The 22499-nt window shown below is 39.3% G+C and overlaps 1 protein-coding gene across 1 annotated transcript; it reads right to left on the bottom strand.

Annotated features, from left to right (window-relative positions):
* Window positions 1-539: 539 nt before the first annotated feature.
* Window positions 540-18124, bottom strand: LOC127846229 (apoptotic chromatin condensation inducer in the nucleus-like). Its single transcript, XM_052377398.1, has 10 exons — window positions 17951-18124; window positions 17293-17571; window positions 15388-15541; window positions 13199-13440; window positions 12070-12177; window positions 11203-11385; window positions 10787-10991; window positions 10067-10167; window positions 8884-9015; window positions 540-3632 (listed from the first exon to the last, which is right to left on the bottom strand). Exons 1-10 carry the CDS (start codon window positions 18122-18124, stop codon window positions 3390-3392), a joined length of 1821 nt encoding a protein of 606 aa, XP_052233358.1. The 3' UTR covers window positions 540-3389.
* Between the last annotated feature and the right edge of the window lie 4375 nt (window positions 18125-22499).

Genomic DNA, 22499 nt, shown 5'->3' with positions numbered 1-22499 from the left:
TATCTAACTTGCTTAAAAGGCTTTGTGTGACATTAACTAAGGACTGGTTCATACATGCTGTATTTCGTGTGTCACTCCAAACACGTTTCTTTGTCCAGTGACATATACCTGGGACATCTTAGTCCTCTGGACATTTTTATACTTATATTTATTGTTCCTTCTTGAAATTAAATTGCACCATTATTGAAATCTTCACTTGACGCTATTTCCTAACTTAATAATTTGTTTTAAAACTATGTAGAACATGTTACAATATTTTGAACTATTTATCATCACTTTAGTTAAAATTGATTAGTTGAATGGAAATTCTGCATCCAAGCTACCTACATACTAAATAACAGTACAGTATCTCCATACAAACTTAATTTATCAAGCTGTAACACTTTCTATCTTTAGCAAAAGTGACACTGACCTAACTGGCCCCAAATGCAACCCCTTGCTAAATGAGCCAGTAACATACAAAATGTCAGCATTATATCTTCATCATAACTGATTTTATTTTGTGCAAACTGTTATGAAGAAACACACAATAAAACAAGGATGTTTGTATTTATTTAATGGTTCCTGCAATTCAATTAAGCTTGTCTAAAATGAATTTCTGAAAATCAAAGTTTCAAACTTCTTCAATAATTAAAATAACACCACATGTCAACATTTTAATACAAGCATTTTGTATTTACCTGTTATATAAGTGTACTACAAATTGAGGTGAACAAAATGACAGTCTTTGCTTATAAAAAACAACAAAGATTCAGCAATATTAAAATGCAATTCATGACAACTGATTTTATGACATGATGAAAATGGCCAGATTGTAAGTAAACATGCTTCCATACATTACAATAATATACAAAGTCAGCTGATTTTTATCCAGTCAATACAATTAGTTGTGGGGTAACTGTTCAATTATAGTGAAGCTGCATGACTTTCATGTTACCTGTAATAGGTGTGCAGTGATGTGGTGAATTGCTTGTCCAACTGTCAGTCAGATGGGATACTGAACATGTCATACATGCTTTGTATGATGTTGTATGCAGTCCATGCACAACTGGTCTGTGACATTTTGTATCACAAAGTTATTTCATCTAAACAGCAGACCAAGAAAACATAAGACAGAAATGTACAAAACAAGAAACTGTCGGAGACGGGTGATGCTCCCCAAAGTTTTTTTGTCACAATATTGCACTATATATTCAGATAAAGGAAACGTCTTGAGGGCACAGTAGTTGGGGGGACAAGAATTTTTTTATAGAAAATTTCAAAGGGCAAAACTCTGAAAAATCATCCGACCAGAACCCGCTGATAATATGCACATCTCTTGGTAGTGAAGCTTCCCATAAAGTTTAATTGAATTACGGTCATTAGTTGCTTAGAAATAGCCCGGACAAAACTTGCACTATATGTACAGTTAATGGAAAATTTGGGGGGACAAGAATTTTTTTTTAGAAAATTTCAAAGGGCCATAACTCTGTGAAAAATCATCCGATCAGGACCGGCTGATAATATGCACATCTCTTGGTAGTGAAGCTTCCCATAAAGTTTCATTGAATTCCGGTCATTAATTGCCGAGAAATAGCCCGGACAAAAATTGTGCAGGGACGGACGGACGGACACACGCACGGACAGAAGAAGCAGCGACTATATGCTCCCCCCATATTTTTTGGGGGGGAGCATAAAAACAAACATTAAAAATAAGACCCACAGAGAAATACTGTTATTATAAGGATATACTAATCACTGATAGTGAAAAAAAATAGACTTGACAAAAGTGAAAATATTATAACATACATGTACATATGTGAATGAAACTGTAACTACTAAACTACTAAAACTCTTGCAGTGGAACAATAATGAATGTTTTTACAACAAGACCTGCTTTTTTGAAACACAATGTCCCCCTTCTGCGCTTTCAAAGCTGCACCACAGCTATTTTAGAGAAAATTGTTTAGTCCAAGGCCCATAATTTCGCCAAAACTAAATGGACTGGAACAAAACTCACACTTCATCTGCAAGTCATGATCGTAGACTCACATACCAAAAATCAGCTCAATTGAAGTATTTTATAAGCACATCATAAAAAAACTCTGGAAAACAGTACGCCAGACAAACTTAAGAGTGCGACTGATATATGCCACCGCTACTAGGGGGGCATTAAAATAACAAGGGGAATCCATTAGTTTTTAAAAATGTGACAAAATCATCATGTAGGAGTTTTGCACAAAAACCTTAAATATTTAATTTTAATCAAGAGCAATTATTCCTTAAAAATAATATTAAAGTAAAAAACCTTGACAATATGCACTATAGCACTTGCAGACAATTACTCTGTAAAAGTCTGACCAAAATCGCATTCAACATGTAGAAGGAGTTAGGCACAGAGTGAAAGGGACTTCAGTGTACATGCATTGATTAACCGGAAATTATGCCATCAACTTCTATATCACTATGTATTTAGGCAGGCAGGAAATAAAAGACAATGTTCTTAACTGACTATTATCAAAGAGGTGTTGGCCTTTGAGATATATTCAAGTAAACAACTGTTGCACACTACTTCTCATTATGATGCATACGACTTTCCATCTTGATTAATATAAATTTTAAGAAGTAATTTCAATGAAGAGAAATTTTATTTTATGCTTTCCAGTGGTTTATAGAGAAATATCAGTGAATTAAAACCGATAATTTCACTGTTTCAAACAGTGAAAATTATCAGTGAAAATTATCGATAATTTCCACTGTTTACTGTGAAATGACGTCGTTTTTAAAAAAAATGACGCCATTATCCCAGCGAAATTCTTTAGTTGAACTCTATAAGAATGTGTATAAACTGTAAAAAAAAGCATAAAATAAAAAGAAAATTTGTTGGATTCGGTGGAATATCGATTTTAATTCACTCGTGATCATAGAAAATAGTGGCGAAAATGTTATTTTCTATGATCACTCGTGAATTAAAATCGATAATCCACAGAATCCAACAAATTTTCGTTTTATTTTGTGCGTTTTTTCACAGTTTATAGAATCCAACAAATATCCTCTATGTAATACATCAACCAACAATTCAATAAACCAAACAACATGTGGACCTCAGCAGGTCCCCTTCAAACTTGTGTGTATAAAAATATTCTACAGATGACTGTCTATATGAACATGTCTTGTATATGAATGACACAAAATGGTATGTTCCAATCTTGTAAAATGTGTGCTGTCAAATGGTCATTACTTGATACATTGAATACTAGTAGTATGTAATAACAGCCAAAAGTATCATTTTCAAAAGAAATTTGTATTCCAGTTCCATACAATTATGGATGAACCAACAATAACATATCTGTTGAAAAATGAATTCTTGGGCTATTGAAAAGTGAGAAATGGTTATCTTCATTAAATTATTAACGCCTCTGTCTCCTTGAATCCACTGGGCTGCTATCCTTTCGCCGGCTCGACTCTATTGGACTACTGTCCCTACGCCTGGCGGATTCCATCGGACTGCTGTCGCGCCTCCGGCTGGATTCTAACGGACTACTTTCCCTAAGCCGACGGTTACTAGGACTGCCTCCCTGTCGACGTTCCAAAGAATGTTCAGGTCTCCGACTATCTGGCATAGGGTTTCTGGCCCTTGCTTTCTCACGTTCCTGAAACACAACAAGAGGGTTCAAAGGCCCTTGGTTGCTCATCTAAGACATGTAGGAACTTATTGTTTGTGATATTTGTTTCATGATAGTGGTTTTTATCAAAATTTTGAACTCTTTCTGTTACACAATTTGATTTGAGCTGAGACAGAATTAGAACACATGATTCAAAATGTCATCTTAAGGAGGTAAATCTGTCATTATGCTGTTATTAAGGTAAATTAAAAAACTGTATTGTAATTATATACATGCACTGTTTGTTCAGATGGTAGAGTAACTCCTTATATTGTTATGTAACAAAAAGCAAACCTCTATGCCTTACGCTGTCAGAGGCGATGATTTTTCAAGTTGAAACTATATTTATATTGAACTAACTAGTAGAGCACTTGAGACCCCCTTGGCATGATTCACATACTTGGTAGAGGACTACTATATGATGTTACATGACACATATCAAACCACTAGGCCAGTTTGCTTTGCATATACGGGAAACTAGCAACCCCACGAACAGGATATATTTTGATCCCATGGACATGATGATTTACATGCCATAAATACCAAACCTCTGGATCTTGTGGTTTCCAAGGTGATATTTAAACTGTTCACTATACCTACAAAGGAAACAAGTGACCACCAGGGCATGGCCAAATTTGACCCTAGAGCATTATTTGAACAATTTTCAAAAAGAACCACCATATGATACTTTACTTCAAATATTTTACTTCAGGGCCTTGTCGTTTTAGAGAAGATTTTTGACCCCGAGGTCATAATTTGAACCACGCTATGGTGTTACATACTAAATATTAAAACTCATAACTTTTGCTGTTCAGCAATATTTATAACAAGAAACTGTCGGAGACGGGTGATGCTCCCCAAAGGTTTTTTTGTCACAATATTGCACTATATATTCAGATAAAAGGAAACGTCTTGAGGGGCATAACTTTGGACAAAATAATACGATGGATGGTTTAGCAACTTAAAAATTTCAAAGGGCCATAACTCTCTAAATAAATCATCTAACCAGAACCCACAAATAACATGCGCATCTCCTCAAGGTAGTTAACCTTCCCAAAAAGCTTCATTGAATTCCAGTCAGTAGTTGGGGGGACAAGAATTGAACTATATGTACAGTTTATAGAAAATTTCAAAGGGCCAAAACTCTGTGAAAAATCATCCGACCAGAACCAGCTGATAATATGCACATCTCCTCTTGGTAGTGAAGCTTCCCATAAAGTTTAATTAAATTCCGGTCATTAATTGCTGAGAAATAGCCCGGACAAAAATTGTGCACGAACGGAAGGACACACGGACAGACGAAGCGGTGACTATATGCTCCCCCCAAAAATTTTGGGGGAGCATAAAAATCTAGCTTTAGCTCTTGTGTCCTTTATATACAATTGACTGGGACAATAAGAAAAACTTTGAGAGTGCCAAGGAGCATTCCGTTGAAGTTTCTTTAAAAAATTTAGGAGCAGAGGTTCATAACAGATGCACACACTCATGCACTGAGGACATGCATCCAGCATCTTAAAACTATATTGTTCTGATGTGAGCTAATGAACTTGATAAAGGACAACCATAAGATGTTATAAAACTAAGAACAAACATTTCAGCCTTGTGGTTTAAAAAAAAGTGTTGTTTTTTTTCACTATAAACCTATGAGGGGAAACAATTAACCTCAGGGAAGTGCCAATTTGACCCCAGGGGCATAATTTGGATACACTGTAACTCCAACATAAAGGGGATGACGGGGCCAAGTCACAAAACAGCGTTTTAAATGAATTCGTGTTATAAATTCTGAGCTCATTTATTCATAAATTATTGCAAGGTTATGTTGTCAATTGCCAATACATGAATATTAACCCCGCCGTATCAAAAAATGCATACATACTGCTTTTCTAATGTGCATATATATCCGATTATCCTATATACATGTAATTACTACATCAATTTAAACAAGACTATTGTCAAGCAATATGGTCCCCTATCGCTGAAACTCCACCATTTTCAGCAATATTTCTAGTCTATTTGTTGCCATAGCAACCAGAATTCTTGACGTAGGAACAAAATGAAATGAAGTGCATAATCTCAATAATGCCATCTGTCTATCTTTTAAGTTTCATGAAAAATATGAAGAACTTTAAAAGTTATCGCAGGATCCAGAAAAGTGTGACAGACTGACAGACTCATGGACACACAGAGCGCAAACCATAAGTCCCCTCCGGTTTCACCGGTAGGGGAAAAAAACACAAACATACGCCACTTTCCGGGATTGTAGAATGACTAGTGCATCATTGGACAGTGATTTCATGGGACAATGTTTAGATTTAATTGTAACAACCAATAAACGAGTGAGTTAAAATTAGATTCAATGCAATAGGGTACAACGCAATGTTTTATTGCGTCATCCGCTATCAAAAAACTTGCTTCTGGGGATTTCCTGAAAATCACGCGAAAATGAACTTGAATTTCTGAAGACAATTACCCTACAGTATGTTTGGATGGAACTAATTATCTTGATAAATTATTTGATTTCTCTTTGCCTGTTACGTTTTCTATTGCATTTTAGCAGACAATATTAAAATTCATGTTATGTATCATACAGCTTGTGAAAGCTGTCAATATTTAAAAAAAGATCGATATCACATACATGAAACAAATGCTATTTTCACACCTGTATTGCACCAAACAATAGATAATCACACTTAAGCTGCCGAATTCTCCAGTAATGGTTAGTTTCTATAGATTAAAAGTGAGCCATTATTCAAACAGCATATTGGATGACTGCATATTTGAATGTTAAAAAAATGCTCTACACCGAAATGGAAGTTTGGAGAAAAACGGGAGCCAAGACCCACTCTCATTATATTGGATTCAGTATTATAACAGAGCACGTTATATTAGATTTACAGTGTAGACTTGTTGAAAAATAAACACCAAACCATTTAGCCTTGTAGTTTTTAAAGAAGATATTAAAGTGTTCTCTAAGTACATATAAAGAAAACAGGAGACCCCAAGGGTGGGGACAATTTTGACTCCAGATGCATGATCTGAACAAGCATGGTTAAGGACCACCATACATACCAAATACCAACCCTTTGGGCATTGCAGTTAAAGTAAAGAATATTTGTTAAGTGTTAACTATTTACTTTATACACATATGAAACACATGTGACCTCCAGGGCAGGGAAAATTTTGACCACACTGAAATAATCTGAACACATTTGGAAGAGGACTCTGCCCGATGGGTGACCCTCTGCTATCTCTCCTCCCTCACTGACTCACCTATGAACCCTGCCCCTTGGATGGCCCCTCTATTATCTCTCCTCCCTCCCTGACTCACCTCTGAACCCTGCCCCTTGGATGGCCCCTCTATTATCTCTCCTCCCTCACTGACTCACCTCTGAACCCTGCCCCTTGGATGGCCCCTCTATTATCTCTCCTCCCTCACTGACTCACCTCTGAACCCTGCCCCTTGGATGGCCCCTCTATTATCTCTCCTCCCTCACTGACTCACCTCTGAACCCTGCCCCTTGGATGGCCCCTCTACTATCTCTCCTCTCTCCCTGACTCACCTCTGAACCCTGTCCCCTTTGGATGATCCCTCTGCTATCTCTCCTCCCTCCCTGACTCACCTCTGAACCCTGCCCCTTGGGTGGCCCCTGTATTATCTCTCCTCCCTCCCTGACTCACCTCTGAACCCTACCCCTTGGGTGGCCCCTCTATTATCTCCCCTCCCTGACTCACCTCTGATCCCTGCCCCTTGGATGGCCCCTCTATTATCTCTCCTCCCTCACTGACTCACCTTTGAACCCTGCCCCATGGATGGCCCCTCTATTATCTCTACTCCCACCCGGACCCACCTCTGAACCCTGCCCATTGGATGGCCCCTCTACTATCTCTCCTCCCTCACAGACTCACCTCTGAACCCTACCCCTTGGGTGGCCCCTCTATTATCTCTCCTCCCACCCTGACTCACCTCTGAACCCTGCCCCTTGGATGATCCCTCTACTATCTCTCCTCCCTCACTGACTCACCTCTGAACCCTACTCCTTGGGTGGCCCCTCTATTATCACTCCTCCCTCCCTGACTCACCTCTGATCCCTGCCCCTTGGATGGCTCCTCTATTATCTCTCCTCCCTCACTGACTCACCTTTGAACCCTGCCCCATGGGTGGCCCCTCTACTATCTCTCCTCCCTCCCTGACTCACCTCTGAACCCTACCCCTTGAGTGGCCCCTCTGTTATCTCTCCTCCCTCCCTGACTCACCTCTGAACCCTGTCCCTTAGATGGCCCCTCTATTATCTCTCCTCCCTCCCTGACTCACCTCTGAACCCTGCCCCTTGGATGGCCCATCTACTATCTCTCCTCCCTCACTGACTCACCTCTGAACCATGCCCCTTGGGTGGCCCTCTATTATCTCTCCTCCCTCCCTGACTCACCTCTGAACCCTGCCCCTTTGGATGGTCCCTCTACTATCTCTCCTCCCTCACTGACTCACCTCTGAACCCTACCCCTTGAGTGGCCCCTCTATTATCTCTCCTCCCTCCCTGACTCACCTCTGAACCCTGCCCCTTGGATGGCACCTCTACCATCTCTCCTCCCTCCCTGACTCACCTCTGAACCCTACCCCTTGGGTGGCCCCTCTATTATCTCCCCTGCCTGACTTACCTCTGATCCCTGCCCCTTGGATGGCCCCTCTATTATCTCTCCTCCCTCACTGACTCACCTCTGAACCCTGCCCCATGGGTGGCCCCTCTACTATCTCTCCTCCCTCCCTGACTCACCTCTGAACCCTGCCCCCTTTGGATGGTCCCTCTACTATCTCTCCTCCCTCCCTGACTCACCTCTGAACCCTGCCCCTTGAATGGCCCCTCTATTATCTCTCCTCCATCCCTGACTCACCTCTGAACCCTGCCCCTTGGATGGCCCCTCTATTATCTCTCCTTTCTCCCTGACTCACCTCTGAACCCTGCCCCTTGGATGGCTCCTCTATTATCTCTCCTCCCTCCCTGACTAACCTCTGAACCCTGCCCCTTGGATGGCCCCTCTACTATCACTCCTCCCTCACTGACTCACCTCTGAACCATGCCCCTTGGGTGGCTCCTCTATTATCTCTCCTCCCTCCCTGACTCACCTCTGAACCCTTCCCCTTTGGATGGTCCCTCTGCTATCTCTCCTGCCTCCCTGACTCACCTGTGAACCCTGTCCCTTGGATGGCACCTCTACCATCCGTCCTCCCTCCCTGACTCACCTCTGAACCCTGCCCCTTGGATGGCCCCTCTACTATCTCTCCTCCGTCCCTGATGGGGCTATGAAGGTCACCAGCCACCGACCTCTGTCTCAGCTTAGGCTTCAAAATTCCCTGCTTCTCCCGTGCCTGCACCTGCCAGACAAAAAAATGCAATTCAAGCATGTGCTGAATATCAGATACCTTGATTGTGAGGGATATTAACACTTCCACATAATGCAGCATATGCACTCTGTTGTGAACATTTCAATGTCCCATGAACATGCTTACCACTTGATGCTTTCTGAATCATAATGTGCTCATTTTATTTTAACATTCTATTCAAATAACAAGCATTCTTGTTTTCCTTCCTCTTTGCCTAGCCTGGTATCTGGCTGTGCTTATCAAAACAATATAAGCATTTTCTATATAGCATATATTTATGAAATTATATTATATTCAATAAGACAATTCAAGTAACTTAAATTCAGAGGCGAGATAAAAGAACCACCTTAGGGGAGGACAATACGTACACCTATTTCAAGATTAAACTTAACTCTTCATAAGCATATTTATTATAGATCCAGCAAAGTTAATAAGTATTTGTAAAGTAAGTAAGCCATTGAAAGGAAGGCAACCAGCTGAAAGGAGGAGAAATCAAACCCCTGTAAATTAGATAATTTTAGAAAGTCACAATAATATGGTCTGTACAAATAATAAATAATATTGAACACAAATTTGAGCATACTATACCATGGATGAATACATTCTCAATGTATACCGGACACTATTATTATTGTTTTCAATTCGTCATGACAGCTGTTTAGATTACTTTTAAATAGGGAAGGTACTAAAAATGTTTTCTATCAAAACATTTCCTATCTTGTACTTAAATGATAATAATAATTTGTCAGAGTTTTTCACGTGCAATCCACATCAAATACTAATAGGTAGCATTGAAACAAAAGAAAAGGTAGCATTGAAACCAAAGAAATTAATATTACACTCCAAAAAGAGTGATACATTTTATTTTAATTGTGTGTTTGATTATTTGAATTTTTCACTGTTTTCAACAGTATTCCGTCATTTTGAAAATGGACATTATGGTAAGTGACAATTCAACATTGACAATTTGGTTACAATCATGACTGTGGAGTAGAGATTATTCCCAATTCCACTGGATACAAGGAGCTAAGGTGAGTCCTACCTGTAGCTCAGTGAGAGGCAGCCAGTAGATACAGGGGGCGGTCTTGGTCTTCTTGAACAGATCATCCAGCAGCTTGGCTGGCGGCTCATCCTCTTTCTTGTCTGCACACACAACAACCAGGAGTAACAGCAATAAACCAGGAGTAACAGCAATAAATCAGGAGTAACAGAAATAAACCAGGAGTAACAGCAATATAGGGAGACTTTCATCAGCTTATAGTTTGATGGTGTTCCAAGTCACAACCAGGGGGTATTGTCAAGTATGGATTGAATATTTGAAAATTATTGCATAGATTATTTAAAGTCAAGATGCCAGAAAAAAATTGGGTAATGTATGGTTTAAATAAATTCAGAATAACAAGCAAATTCGTTGAATTGATATCCCCCGCCAATATGCTTCTGGACACAAAAGTGTTTTATTTGACACTCAAAAAAGCATTTTTTCAAGGTACAAAGGGCCATAACTCCGTTATTAACAGATGGTGTACAATGCCATTTGGCGTGCATCATCCTCTTATCCATGTATATACTCATACCAAGTTTCAATGAAATCCGCCAAAGCACTTCCAAGATATGGCTCCGGACGGACGGAAAGACGGACAGACAGAGAACACCAAAACAATGTCCCTCCGCCTATGGCGGGGGATAAAAAAGCTCAAAGGGTTTTTGACAAAGACATCACTATTAAAGGGTGAGGAAGACCCATTACAAATGCTGTCACCTTTCTTGACATCTCTTCTGTTGATCTTCTCTGCAGACTGGCCCTTGTCTCTGTCAGCCTTGCGAGCCCGTGGTGATGGGGACCTCACATTGTCACGTGACCTTGACCTGGACTTCTGCAGGGTGCGGTCCCAGTCCTCACGGGACTTCTTATCTCTGTCCCACTCCCTCACCGGACCTGACTTCTTCTCGCGCTCCTCCTGCTCCTAATCACCAATGTTTTTAAACTAAATACACCAGTAGTTACTTCAATCAGGACTGAATTTGTATAAACTCCATGTTCCTTTGTTTTCAATTAAAATCAAGGAGACTTATAACATGGAGAGTAACCATACCCAGATGATCACAAAGGAAATATGCACACCAAGTTAATGAATCATTTAACATAATTTAATCAGAACTCTGACTTGTACACACTTTTATCCTCTGTTCTCGCTCCCTCCTGCGGGCCTCCATTTCCTTCTCCCTGCCGTCTCTAGCCCCCGGGTGGGTCTCCCGTACACTAGGCCTCTCTTTAGGGGCTTCCTGGCCACCCTCTTTGAGCTTCCCTACTGCTGGTGCTGCAGGCTTGGGCTTCGTCACGCCTCTGTAGGAATCCAGCTGTATTGGATAACAGAAAATCTACCTGATGGAAAACTATGTTTCATGGTTTGGTAAAGAATGTATTAGTTGATTGGTGTTACTTTGGATATTGTCCTATACTTTAATTCTTATTTCAACTATAAATCTTTTATATTTGATGCTGACCCTATACCACTTAACCAGTATCTAGTTTAATTGGCTTCCAAATATTCAGGAAGTTACAGGACAGGCTGCACTGTACTGACAGCAGGCTGCCATTTGTATCAGGCTTAATCAATGTTCACTGGTCATTGAATAATTGATGTGCCGTATTGAGATTTATTTTATGCTTTCCGGTGGTTTATAGAGACATATCAGTGAAATAAAACTGATATTTCACTGTTTTAAACAGTGAATAATATAGATATTTTTCACTGTTTTACTGTGAAATAACGTCATTTTTCGACGAAATGACGTCATAAATGCAGCGAAATTATCCAGTTAAACTCTTTTATAATTTAAATAAACGATGAAAACAGCATAAAATAAAAAGAAAATTTGTTGCATTCGATGGAATATCGATTTTAATTCACTCGTGATCATAAAAAATGCATATTTTCACTCGTGGCTGTGCCACTCATGAAAATAATCTTTAATATGATCACTCGTGAAATAAAATCGATATTCCATCGAATCCAACAAATATCCTCTATATCGTCATACCTGGTCTTGTGCTGCAAAGTCTGCCGTCAGTGTTTTGGGGTTGGACTGAGGCCAACGTGTGTTATGCAGGGCTCTCCTAGTGTTCTCAGCCTCCTCCACTGTGGCATACTGAAACACAGACTCTGTCAGTGTGTACATTTGGGATTGTCCCCTAAGGTAAAGACCTAAAATATACTACTTGGGAGCCTCCTTATGATTGGAAGTATCAATAGTTAACCCCCCCTGATTAGACCAATCAAGGGACTTCATAAAGGGGTTGGAATAGCAGGCTGGTCTTTGTATCGGGTTTTTGTAGACAATCATATATGTACATATAAGGACTTTCCCCAAGGCCTTTAAGATCATACAAAATAAAATAGAAAGACAAATAACACATGTCACCTAGCACCAATTGGAGAAATCACTGACAATATACTAATAAACAAGATGTGTTTGTAAAACACTATGTCCCCCATATATTTGACCTTTGACCTTGAAGGATGACCTTGACCTTTCACCACTCAAAGTGTGCAGCTCCATGAAATACAAATGCATACCAAATATCAAGTTGCTATCTTCAATATTGCAAAATTTAACCTTTGACCTTGACCTTTGACCTTGACATTGACCTTTAACCACTCAAAATGTTCAGCTCCATGAGATACACATGCATGCCAAATATCAAGTTGCTATCTTCAATATTGCAAAAATTATGGCAAATGTTAAAGTTTGACGCAAACAAACCAACAAACAGACAGGCCAAAAACAATATGTCCCCCAGTATAGACTTGGGGACTTAAAAATAACAAATACATTTTCAGATGTGTCCTTAATACCATTAGCAGTTGGCTATCTAAGTTGTATGTCCTTACTTGATGCTGTCTTTGAGTGATTGTCAGATTAGCGTGATATTTGAAGCGTAAATTAATAATATAGCCAGAGAAAAGTAATACAGAAAATCAGGTTTAGTCTTATGATCCATTGAACCATTGAAATATAAAGGAGAATAATAGGTTCTTTTAAAGCGTCCAACAAAGCGAGGTTGTTGCAAATCTAGGTGATCCTAAGCAGGGTTTTAGTGTACATATTAGCTTAGAGAAATGATCCTTTGATATTTTAATTTCATTCTACAAAACACAAATCGACTTACACTAGCAAAGCAGTGAGACTTGATCTTGTCAATCCAAAAGTCCTCTTCTATCAGTGTCCCATATCTGCCCAGCAGTTCTTTCAGCTGGTGAAGGGTGAAGGGTCTCACAAGATTGCGGATGTGCACTATCTTGGTGACAGGGTTGCGCGCAGGGGAGGGGCTTCGCGCAGGTCTCTCTGGCTCATCGGCAGTGATCAGTGTCGCCGCTCCAGACTCCAGACGGCGGATCACCTTGATCTCCTCTGCAAGAAGGCAGAATCACTTACAACATCACACCATCCACCTCATCATCAGCACAAAACTAATCAAATCAACTTTATGTATAATGTCAGTTATAATGAAACTAACATTCACTTTCACAATTCAATACCACAGCATTTATATTTATATTATAATAATTCAATAAACCAAAATAGTACTGGTAACTAAAATTTAATGTTGTCCATTAAATACTTTGTTCTTATAAACAAGACTATTGCCAAGCAATAAAAGTCCCCTACCGGCTCCACCATTGTCAGAAATTCCACCATTGTCAGAATATTTTTTTATTTTTTGCCATAGCAACCAGAATTTTTGATGTAGGAACAAAATGAAATGACGTGCATAATGTCCATATTGCCATCTATCCATGTTCCAAGTTTCATGAAAAAATATAAAGAACTTTTAAAGTTATCGCAGGATCCAGAAAAACACCATTTTCAGCAGTATTTCTAGTCTATTTGTTGCCATAGCAACCAGAATTTTAGACGTAGGAACAAAATGAAATGACGTGCATAATGTCCATATTGCCATCTATCCATGTTCCAAGTTTCATGAAAAAATATTAAGAACTTTTAAAGTTATCGCAGGATCCAGAAAACCACCATTTTCAGCATTATTTGTAGTCTATTTGTTGCCATAGCAACCAGAATTTTTGATGTAGGAACAAAATGAAATGACGTGCATAATGTCCATATTGCCATCTATCCATTTCCAAGTTTCATGAAAAAATATGAAGAACTTTTAAAGTTATCGCAGGATCCAGAAAAGTGTGATGGACTGACGGACGGATCCAAAACCATAAGTCCCCTCCGGTGAAACCGGTAGGGGACTAACAAACCCTAAGCAATCAGACATTAAATCATAAAAGTATTATAATATACATTAAATTAACATTTTTATATTTTTTCAGATTTATTATATTAATTTTATAGAAGACCTTAAATATGCATGGTTCAAAAGATTTTAATTTTTGTAACTGAAGCCCTCTTAAAATTGGTGGAATGTAGCTTATGAATGCATTTTTTTACAGTATTGTGTCCACAGATGACGAAAGCAATTATATTACACCTCCAAAAATAGAATGTTTCTCAAAGCCCATATACATTTCAAGCGCTTTCAATTCCTCAAAAAAGAATAACAGTAAACTATAAACATTTCCATTACGTTTGGTCAAGATTAAGTGAAAACTGTACCAGTAGCCAAGAAGAAACAAAGAATTTCAAAAAATAATTTAGTAAAAAAAGGGCAATAACTTTGAAGTACCTGGTGCAAATCGGCTAGTTATCGTACTTGGCCTTCATTTTATGTCGACATTTCCAGAAAATCTGTTTCAGATTGTATGACACATTTACAACTGTGAGACAGGAAACCGTCAGTGTGCCCGCCCTCCCTTCAGCCATTTTTTACAATACAATTTTAAATGTTTGTTTCCTGTCTCTCACTCGTACATTTTTTTTGTCATAGAATCTTCAACAGATATTCTGGAAATGTTGAAATCAGCCATAATATGCCCAATCAAAAGACTGGCTTATAAAAAATTTTGAACTATCATGTTGATACAATTTTTAAATTAAATGGGAGAATCTGTTCTCTATTCTTTAATTAGCTTTCAAAATCATTTTCATTCATTAAAAATATTACATAAAGTTTATGTGCAGTATAATATAGGTAATAGTAAACTTTTAGTGACCTTCCTGTCAGCCCAAAAACATATAGCCGAAGGCTTCGGTCAACTTTTTATTTAGGGCTAACTGGGAGGTCATTAAAGGCCTACGATTTGTATTTACTATTTCTTATAGAGCAAGTACTGAAGGTCAATATGCTGATCACCAACTGTTTAAGAATCTCAACCTCCCAATGCCACACTGCAGGTAAAATAAAGCAGAAGCAAAAGCTTTGCAAAACATTTCAGCCAACTGTGCCCGTACTGTTTCTATCTTTCTTGTCTTTCTTTGTTTTCTTTGTAGGACTGGTGTTTGCAGGCAGGTCTGTCTGTTTAACCTTCTTCTTACTGGCAGATTCCACCACCTTCACCAGTCTTGCTGCCTCTGTCTCCATACGCTCCTCCTCTATTGCTGCATCCTGGGCAGATATCACAATACTGGTTCATTAAAATTATCAATCATCAGAAAATCACGCTAGGATTGAAAAGAGACAACTTTTAAAAGACATTTTGTATAGTCATTAACAATGAAATTATTTTTTTGATTTTCACTGTTTAAAAGCAAAATTTAACCTTTGATCTTTATGTGTGACCTTTACATTTTAAGTAGGGCGATGGTTGTAACGAATGATACACAGTGTGGTGAATATTTGTGGTAAATAATTTTAAAATGCATGATTTACGATGGGGCTACAGTAAGGACAAGCTGTTTTATGGACAACTTGATGCTTTGATCTCTAAGTTTGACCTTTACCTTTGATGTAGGATGACAGGTGTTAAACGTGACTTGCTATCTCCTCACGGTGGTCATTTGTGGTAAGTTATGCACGATGAATGATAGTTACAATCAGACAAGCTATTTCATGGTAACATTTAAACTTTGACCTCTGACCTTGACCTTTGAGGAAGGGAGATGGGTTTTTACAAGTGACATGTCATCTCATGATGGTGAACATTGTTGCAAGTTATTTTGAAATAGAACACAGAATTACAAAGTTAAAGTCTGGAAGAGCTGGCATGCACTCAACAATTGAAACTACCGTATCGAGCTTTCCACAAGCTGGCTCAACAAAAAGGAGTTTCTTGTTATGCTGTTTGCATAAAGGGATCCCTGTCAATTATGAGTTTTATCAAGTACAGTTACAGGTGTTAATTGCAATAAAAAATGTCAAATCTTTAATTGCCACTCAGATAACACTGCACAGATACTTCGGGATGTCACATTTTTGTTCAAAATTTGATTTGCATTCACATAAGACAGCGCAAATATGACCTGAAATGAAATTTTGCCTTCAATTGTTTCTGAAAATGACAATTATACAAAAGAGATACTTTAAAGACTGCACTAACATTTCCATAGATCAAATTTTGCCAAATTTGAATCCTGCAAAATCAAGATGGCCATGGTGGCCCTGGGTCGCTCATCTAAGTAGTATTCACTTTAAGCAAGGGACCTAGAGAGTTAACAAGGTTTTACTACATCTGTATTAGGAAAACTGCCCAGCCCCCTGGCGGCCATATTTTTCAACGCACCAGAACCATTTAAAAACTCAGCCGAGATATCATTAGAACAAATGTCCTGACCAAGTTTCATGAAGATTGGACTTAAAATAAGACTGCTCGAGTGCTAACAAAGTTTTACTATAGCCATATAAGGAAAACTGCACCGCCCCCTGCCAGCCATGTTTTTCAACTTACCAGAACCATTTTCGAACTCATCTGAGATATAATTGGGACAAATTTTCTGACAAAGTTTCATGAATATTGGAAGATAAATGTGACTTCTAGAGTGTTAACAAGCTTTTTCTCTAATTTGACCTAGTTTTTGACCTCAAGTGACCCAGTTTTGAACTCGACCAAGATATCCTTGGGACAAATCTTCTGACCATGTTTCATGATGATCAGACAATAAATGTGGCCTCTAGAGTGTTCACAAGGCAAAATGTTGACGATGAACGACGCTCAACGGACAACAGTCAAAAGGTGATCTGAAAAGCTCAACATGAGCACGTTGTGTTCAGGTGAGCTAAAAATGATTCCAAAGTACTGACAATCATTTCTGTAAATGACAGTTTTGCAAAACAGATATTTATTGTCAAATACAACACACTTAATCTTTAATTCCCCAGTGCTCCCACACTGCAGAGCAGTGATGTCCCTGTAAGGGTACCTTCTCGTTGTCCCCTGTGGGCCCCTCCTCCTGCTCCTCAGTCCCCTTGGCAGCCTTCTCTACCCCCCTCCTGTGCCTCTCTCTCCTCAGACTTGCTCCTGGCAGCCTCACTCTCAACTTCAACCTCATTCTTAGCTTCATCATCTTTATCACTGTCCCCATCACTGTCGTCATCACTTGTCTTGTCATCATCACTTGCCTTCCGGCCCACATCCTGGCCAGAACAAAACAAACCATTGATTTGTCGAATGCAAATACTAAAGCAGCTTCTATATCTGACTGAATATGAGCCAATATGAGCCAAACGACACTAATAAGCACGTATTTACAATATAATTTTACATCATAATTTATATTTATTTTCAACAGAAAAGTTAATAATTATCCTTAAACAATATGAGAGATCATATCTGATTCATTCTTACACAGAACAGGATAACAGAAATATATAACAAGAAACATGCAAACGTATCAAAACCCATTTTGTAAACATTTTCCATCTTAAATTTATCAATCCAAAACTAGATCTGCCTTTCAGCTACCCACACACACAATTTCAGCCCAACACGTCCATCAATACTTAAGTAATCAAGAGGAATCAGTTTTCTATATCATCAGTAAAGCAACCTTGAACTTAAGACTGACTTTTCCATGTTACCTGTGTGACAGTCCTCTGTATGTGTACAGCCCGTGTGTCGGTCTCCTCTTTGTGCTGGGACAGGGCAGGGTCCTCGTGGTCGGTGTCATCCTCATAGTCCATCTCATCTTCTAGTATAGGGTCTGCTGACAGCTTCAGGGAGGGGCTGATCTCGGGGATCAACTCCTGTAACATGGTGTCATGGGTGGCGGTTAGATGCATCGGTCAGTAGTAATCATACATTTGAATAACAAAATCCAAAAATCTAACACTTTCCAAAAAATATAAAGCTTCTCACTGGACTTTTAAAATTAACAAGAACGCCATTATGGCCCTTAACCCATAACGCATTAATGGTTCCAAACCATGGTCGACAATTGTACTAGGGCAGCCAACCAAACAAGTTTGAACATGGAAATGTACAGGATCATGAAACATGAATAATCCTTTAATAATAATAATGGTCAAACTATGGTTGAACATGGCACTATGAAATGTTTTTGCTCTAGGAGTATAACAAACACAATAGATACTTAGAAAAGCTCAAAGACATAGCAGGGCTTTTTTTCTTGATTATTGGACAGGGCCTGGCCTTCCATTTGGGGGAAAAAAATATCAACAAAACTTAGAAAGGAAAAAAAAATCCCAAAGTAACCTGGACATTTGGGGAAAATAGTATCATTTTAAAGAAACTCTCTTTGGGGAAGGGGCCCTTCATAAGGCCTTTGCTAAAGAAGGAAAAAAGCCCTGCTTAGTAATTTAGTTAAGTTCAGTAACTGGTGGCAGGTTTGCCCATGTGGTATGTATGTGAGGCAGGTCTCACCTTGAGGCTGTCAGTGGAGATGGAGATGCTGGCTGCAGTCTTCCTAGGTTTGAGGCCTGCAGACATAGTCTGGGAGCCCCACTTGCGTCTCTTCACTGCAGGCCTGTCCTCCACTCCATCCCTGGGCCTTGTCACCAGTCTCTAAGGGACGCCCTGTGCACAGAACAATCAGGCATGGAGACAAACTACCAAACAATTAGGCATGCAGGCAAACTACAGAACAATTAGGCATGCAGGCAAACTACAGAACAATTAGGCAACTACAGAACAAGGGCTGTTTGTAAAACATGCATGCCCCCCATATGGGCTGTCCGTTGTAGTTGCAGCCATTGTGTGAATACGATTTTTGTCACTGTGACCTTGACCTTTGACCTAGTGACCTGAAAATCAATAGGGGTCATCTGCGGGTCACGATCAATGTACCTATGAAGTGTCATGATCCTAGGCAAAAGCGTTCTTGAGTTATCATCCGAAAATCATTTTACTATTTCAGGTCACCGTGACCTTGATCTTTGACCATGTGACCTCAAAATCAATAGGGGTCATCTGCAAGTCATGATCAATCTACCTATGAAGTTTCATGATCCTAGGCGAAAGCGTTCTTGAGTTATCATCCGAAAACTATTTTACTATTTCGGGTCACCGTGACCTTGACCTTTGACCTAGTGACCTCAAAATCAATAGGGGTCATCTGCGAGTCATGATCAATCTACCCATGAAGTTTCATGATCCTAGGCGTATGCGTTCTTGAGTTATCATCCGGAAACCATTTTACTATTTCGGGTCACCGTGACCTGACCTTTGACCTAGTGACCTCAAAATCAATAGGGGTCATCTGCAAGTCATGATCAATCTACCCATGAAGTTTCATGATCCTAGGCCCAAGCGTTCTTGAGTTATCGTCTGACAACCACCTGGTGGACGGACAGACCGACCGACCGACAGACCGACCGACATGAGCAAAGCAATATACCCCCTCTTCTTCGAAGGAGGGCATAACAATCAGGCATGGAGACAAACTACTGAACAATTGCATGTAGGCATGGAGGCAAACTACAGATAAATTAGGCATGGAGGAAACTAGAGAACAATTTGGTATGGAGGCAAACTACAGATAAATTAGGCATGGAGTCAACCTACAGATCAATTAGGCATGGAGGTAAACTACAGAAAAATAAGGCATGGAGGCAAACTACAGATTAATTAGGCATGAGGTAAACTACATAACAATTAGGCATGGAGGCAAACTACAGAAAAATTAGGCATGGAGGCAAACTACAGAAAAATTAGGCATGGAGGAAAACAACAGAACAATTAGGCATGAGGACAAACTACAGAACAATTAGGGCAAGGAGGTAAACTACAGAACAATTAGGCATGCAGGCAAACTTCAGAACAATTAGGCAACTACAGAACAATTAGGCATGGAGACAAACTACAGAACAATTAGGCATGGAGGCAAACTACAGAACAATCAGGCATGGAGGCATACTACAGAACAATCAGCAATAAAGTCAAACTTAACATGGTCTGCACAGAACAATCAGGCATGGAGGCAAACTACAGAACAATAGCAATTAAGTCAAACTTAACATGGTCTGCACAGAACAATTAGGCATGGAGGCAAACAAACATGGTCTGCACAGAACAATTAGGCATGGAGGAAAAACAAACATGGTCTGCACAGAACAATTAGGCATGGAGGCAAACTACACATTGCATACACACAGAACAATCAGCTATAAAGTCAAACTACACATGGCCTGCTCACAGAACAATTAGGCATATTGGCAAACTAAAGAACAATTAGGCATGGAGGCAAACTACAGAACAATTAGGCATGGAGGCAAACTACAGAACAAGGGCTGTTTGTAAAACATGCATGCCCCCCATATGGGCTGTCAGTTGTAGTGGCAGCCATTGTGTGAATACGTTTTTTGTCACTGTGACCTTGACCTTTGACCTAGTGACCTGAAATCAATAGGGGTCATCTGCCAGTCATGATCAATGTACCTATGAAGTTTCATTGATCCTAGGCCTTATTATTCTTGAGTCATCATCAGGGAAACCATTTTACTGTTTCAAGTCACTGTGACCTTGACCTTTGGACATAGTGACCTGAAATCAATAGGGGTCATCTGCAAGTCATGATCAATGTACCTATGAAGTTTCATGGTCCTAGGCGTAAGCATTCTTGAGTTATCATCCGGAAACCATTTTAGATATTGCAAACTTTAACAAGGTTAAAGTTTTGGACAACACCAATTAATGAATCACTGTGACCTTGACCTTACCTAGTGACCTGAAAATCAATAGGGGTCATGCTGCCAGTCATGATCAATGTACCTATGAAGTTTCATGATCCTAGGCATAAGCATTCTGAGTTATCATCCGGAAACCATTTTTACTGTTTCAAGTCACCGTGACCTTGACCTTTTACCTAGTGACCTGAAAATCAATAGGGGTCATCTGCCAGTCATGATCAATGTTCCTATGAAGTTTCATGATCCTAGGCGTAAGCATTCTTGAGTTATCATCCGCACAACCATTTCTACTGTGTTTCGAGTCAATGTGACCTTGACCTTTGCCTAGTGACCTGAAATCAATAGTGGTCATCTGCCAGTCATGATCAAAGTACCTATGAAGTTTCATGATCCTAGGCTTAAGCATTCTTGAGTTATCATCTGGAAACCATTTTTACTGTTTCGAGTCACTGTGACCTTGACCTTTGACCTAGTGACCTGAAAATCATAGGGGTCATCTGCCAGTCATGATCAATGTACCTATGAAGTTTTCATGATCCTAGGCCTAAGCATTCTTGAGTTATCATCCGGAAACCATTTTACTATTTCGAGTCACTGTGACCTTGACCTTTGACCTAGTGACCTGAAAATCAATAGGGGTCATCTGCCAGTCATGATCAATCTACCTATGAAGTTTCATGATCCTAGGCCTAAGCGTTCTTGAGTTATCATCTGGAAACCATTTTACTATTTCGAGTCACTGTGACCTTGACCTTTGACCTAGTGACCTGAAAATCAATAGGGGTCATCTGCCAGTCATGATCAATGTACCTATGAAGTTTCATGGTCCTAGGCCTTAGCGTTCTTGAGTTATCATCCGGAAAACATCTGGTGGACGGACCGGACAGACTGACTGACAGACCGACATGAGCAAAACAATATACCCCCCTCTTCTTTGAAGGGGGGCATAAAAATTGATAGCTAAAGATATAATTGAAACACAAGACGTGATACAAGCCTTTGGTGAATTCGTCAGTAAGAGCAGTCCATGACTTAACTCAGGTCAATAGCGCACTATGTATTGCCACATGTTTCTATCAGTTAGCCAGTATGATGCCCAACTCTGTAGGTACTAGGGAGTACTTACTGTTGAGTGAGATTTTCTTGGCCTGCTTCATCTCAGGAACTTGTGACGATGTTTGATTGAAGACTCCTAGAAATAAACACCAGTAAACAACCCACACAAGAATACATGTGACATAATGTAAGTTTAGATTTCTGATCTTTATAACTAGACAGATTTTGTATTGCATATTTATCTGGTTAAAACATTAATGCATAATTATGGTTTTATATTATGGAAATTTCAGAAAATCTTTGTTACAGATTTTGATTTCATATTTTACAAATAATATTTCAAAAAACCAATTCAGAATTTTCTTATACAGCCTACACATAATTATATCAATCAATAATTCATTCTTTCAGTGGCAAACAAATTAAA

The sequence above is a fragment of the Dreissena polymorpha genome, chromosome 9, assembly GCF_020536995.1.
Source record: "Dreissena polymorpha isolate Duluth1 chromosome 9, UMN_Dpol_1.0, whole genome shotgun sequence".
NCBI lineage: Eukaryota > Metazoa > Mollusca > Bivalvia > Myida > Dreissenidae > Dreissena > Dreissena polymorpha.
This window is presented reverse-complemented; position numbering and strand designations above follow the sequence as displayed.

Bases quoted from the DNA above. Each gene is read 5' to 3' on its own strand.
- LOC127846229 (XM_052377398.1), bottom strand. From the start codon at position 18,124: ATGTTACAGGAGTTGATCCCCGAGATCAGCCCCTCCCTGAAGCTGTCA. The intron at 17,572-17,950 runs GTAACATGGAAA...GCTCATATTCAG, and splicing joins TACAGAGGACTGTCACACAG to TCAGATATAGAAGCTGCTTT. The intron at 13,441-15,387 runs GTACGGGCACAG...GCCTTCTTGCAG, and splicing joins AGACAAGAAAGATAGAAACA to AGGAGATCAAGGTGATCCGC.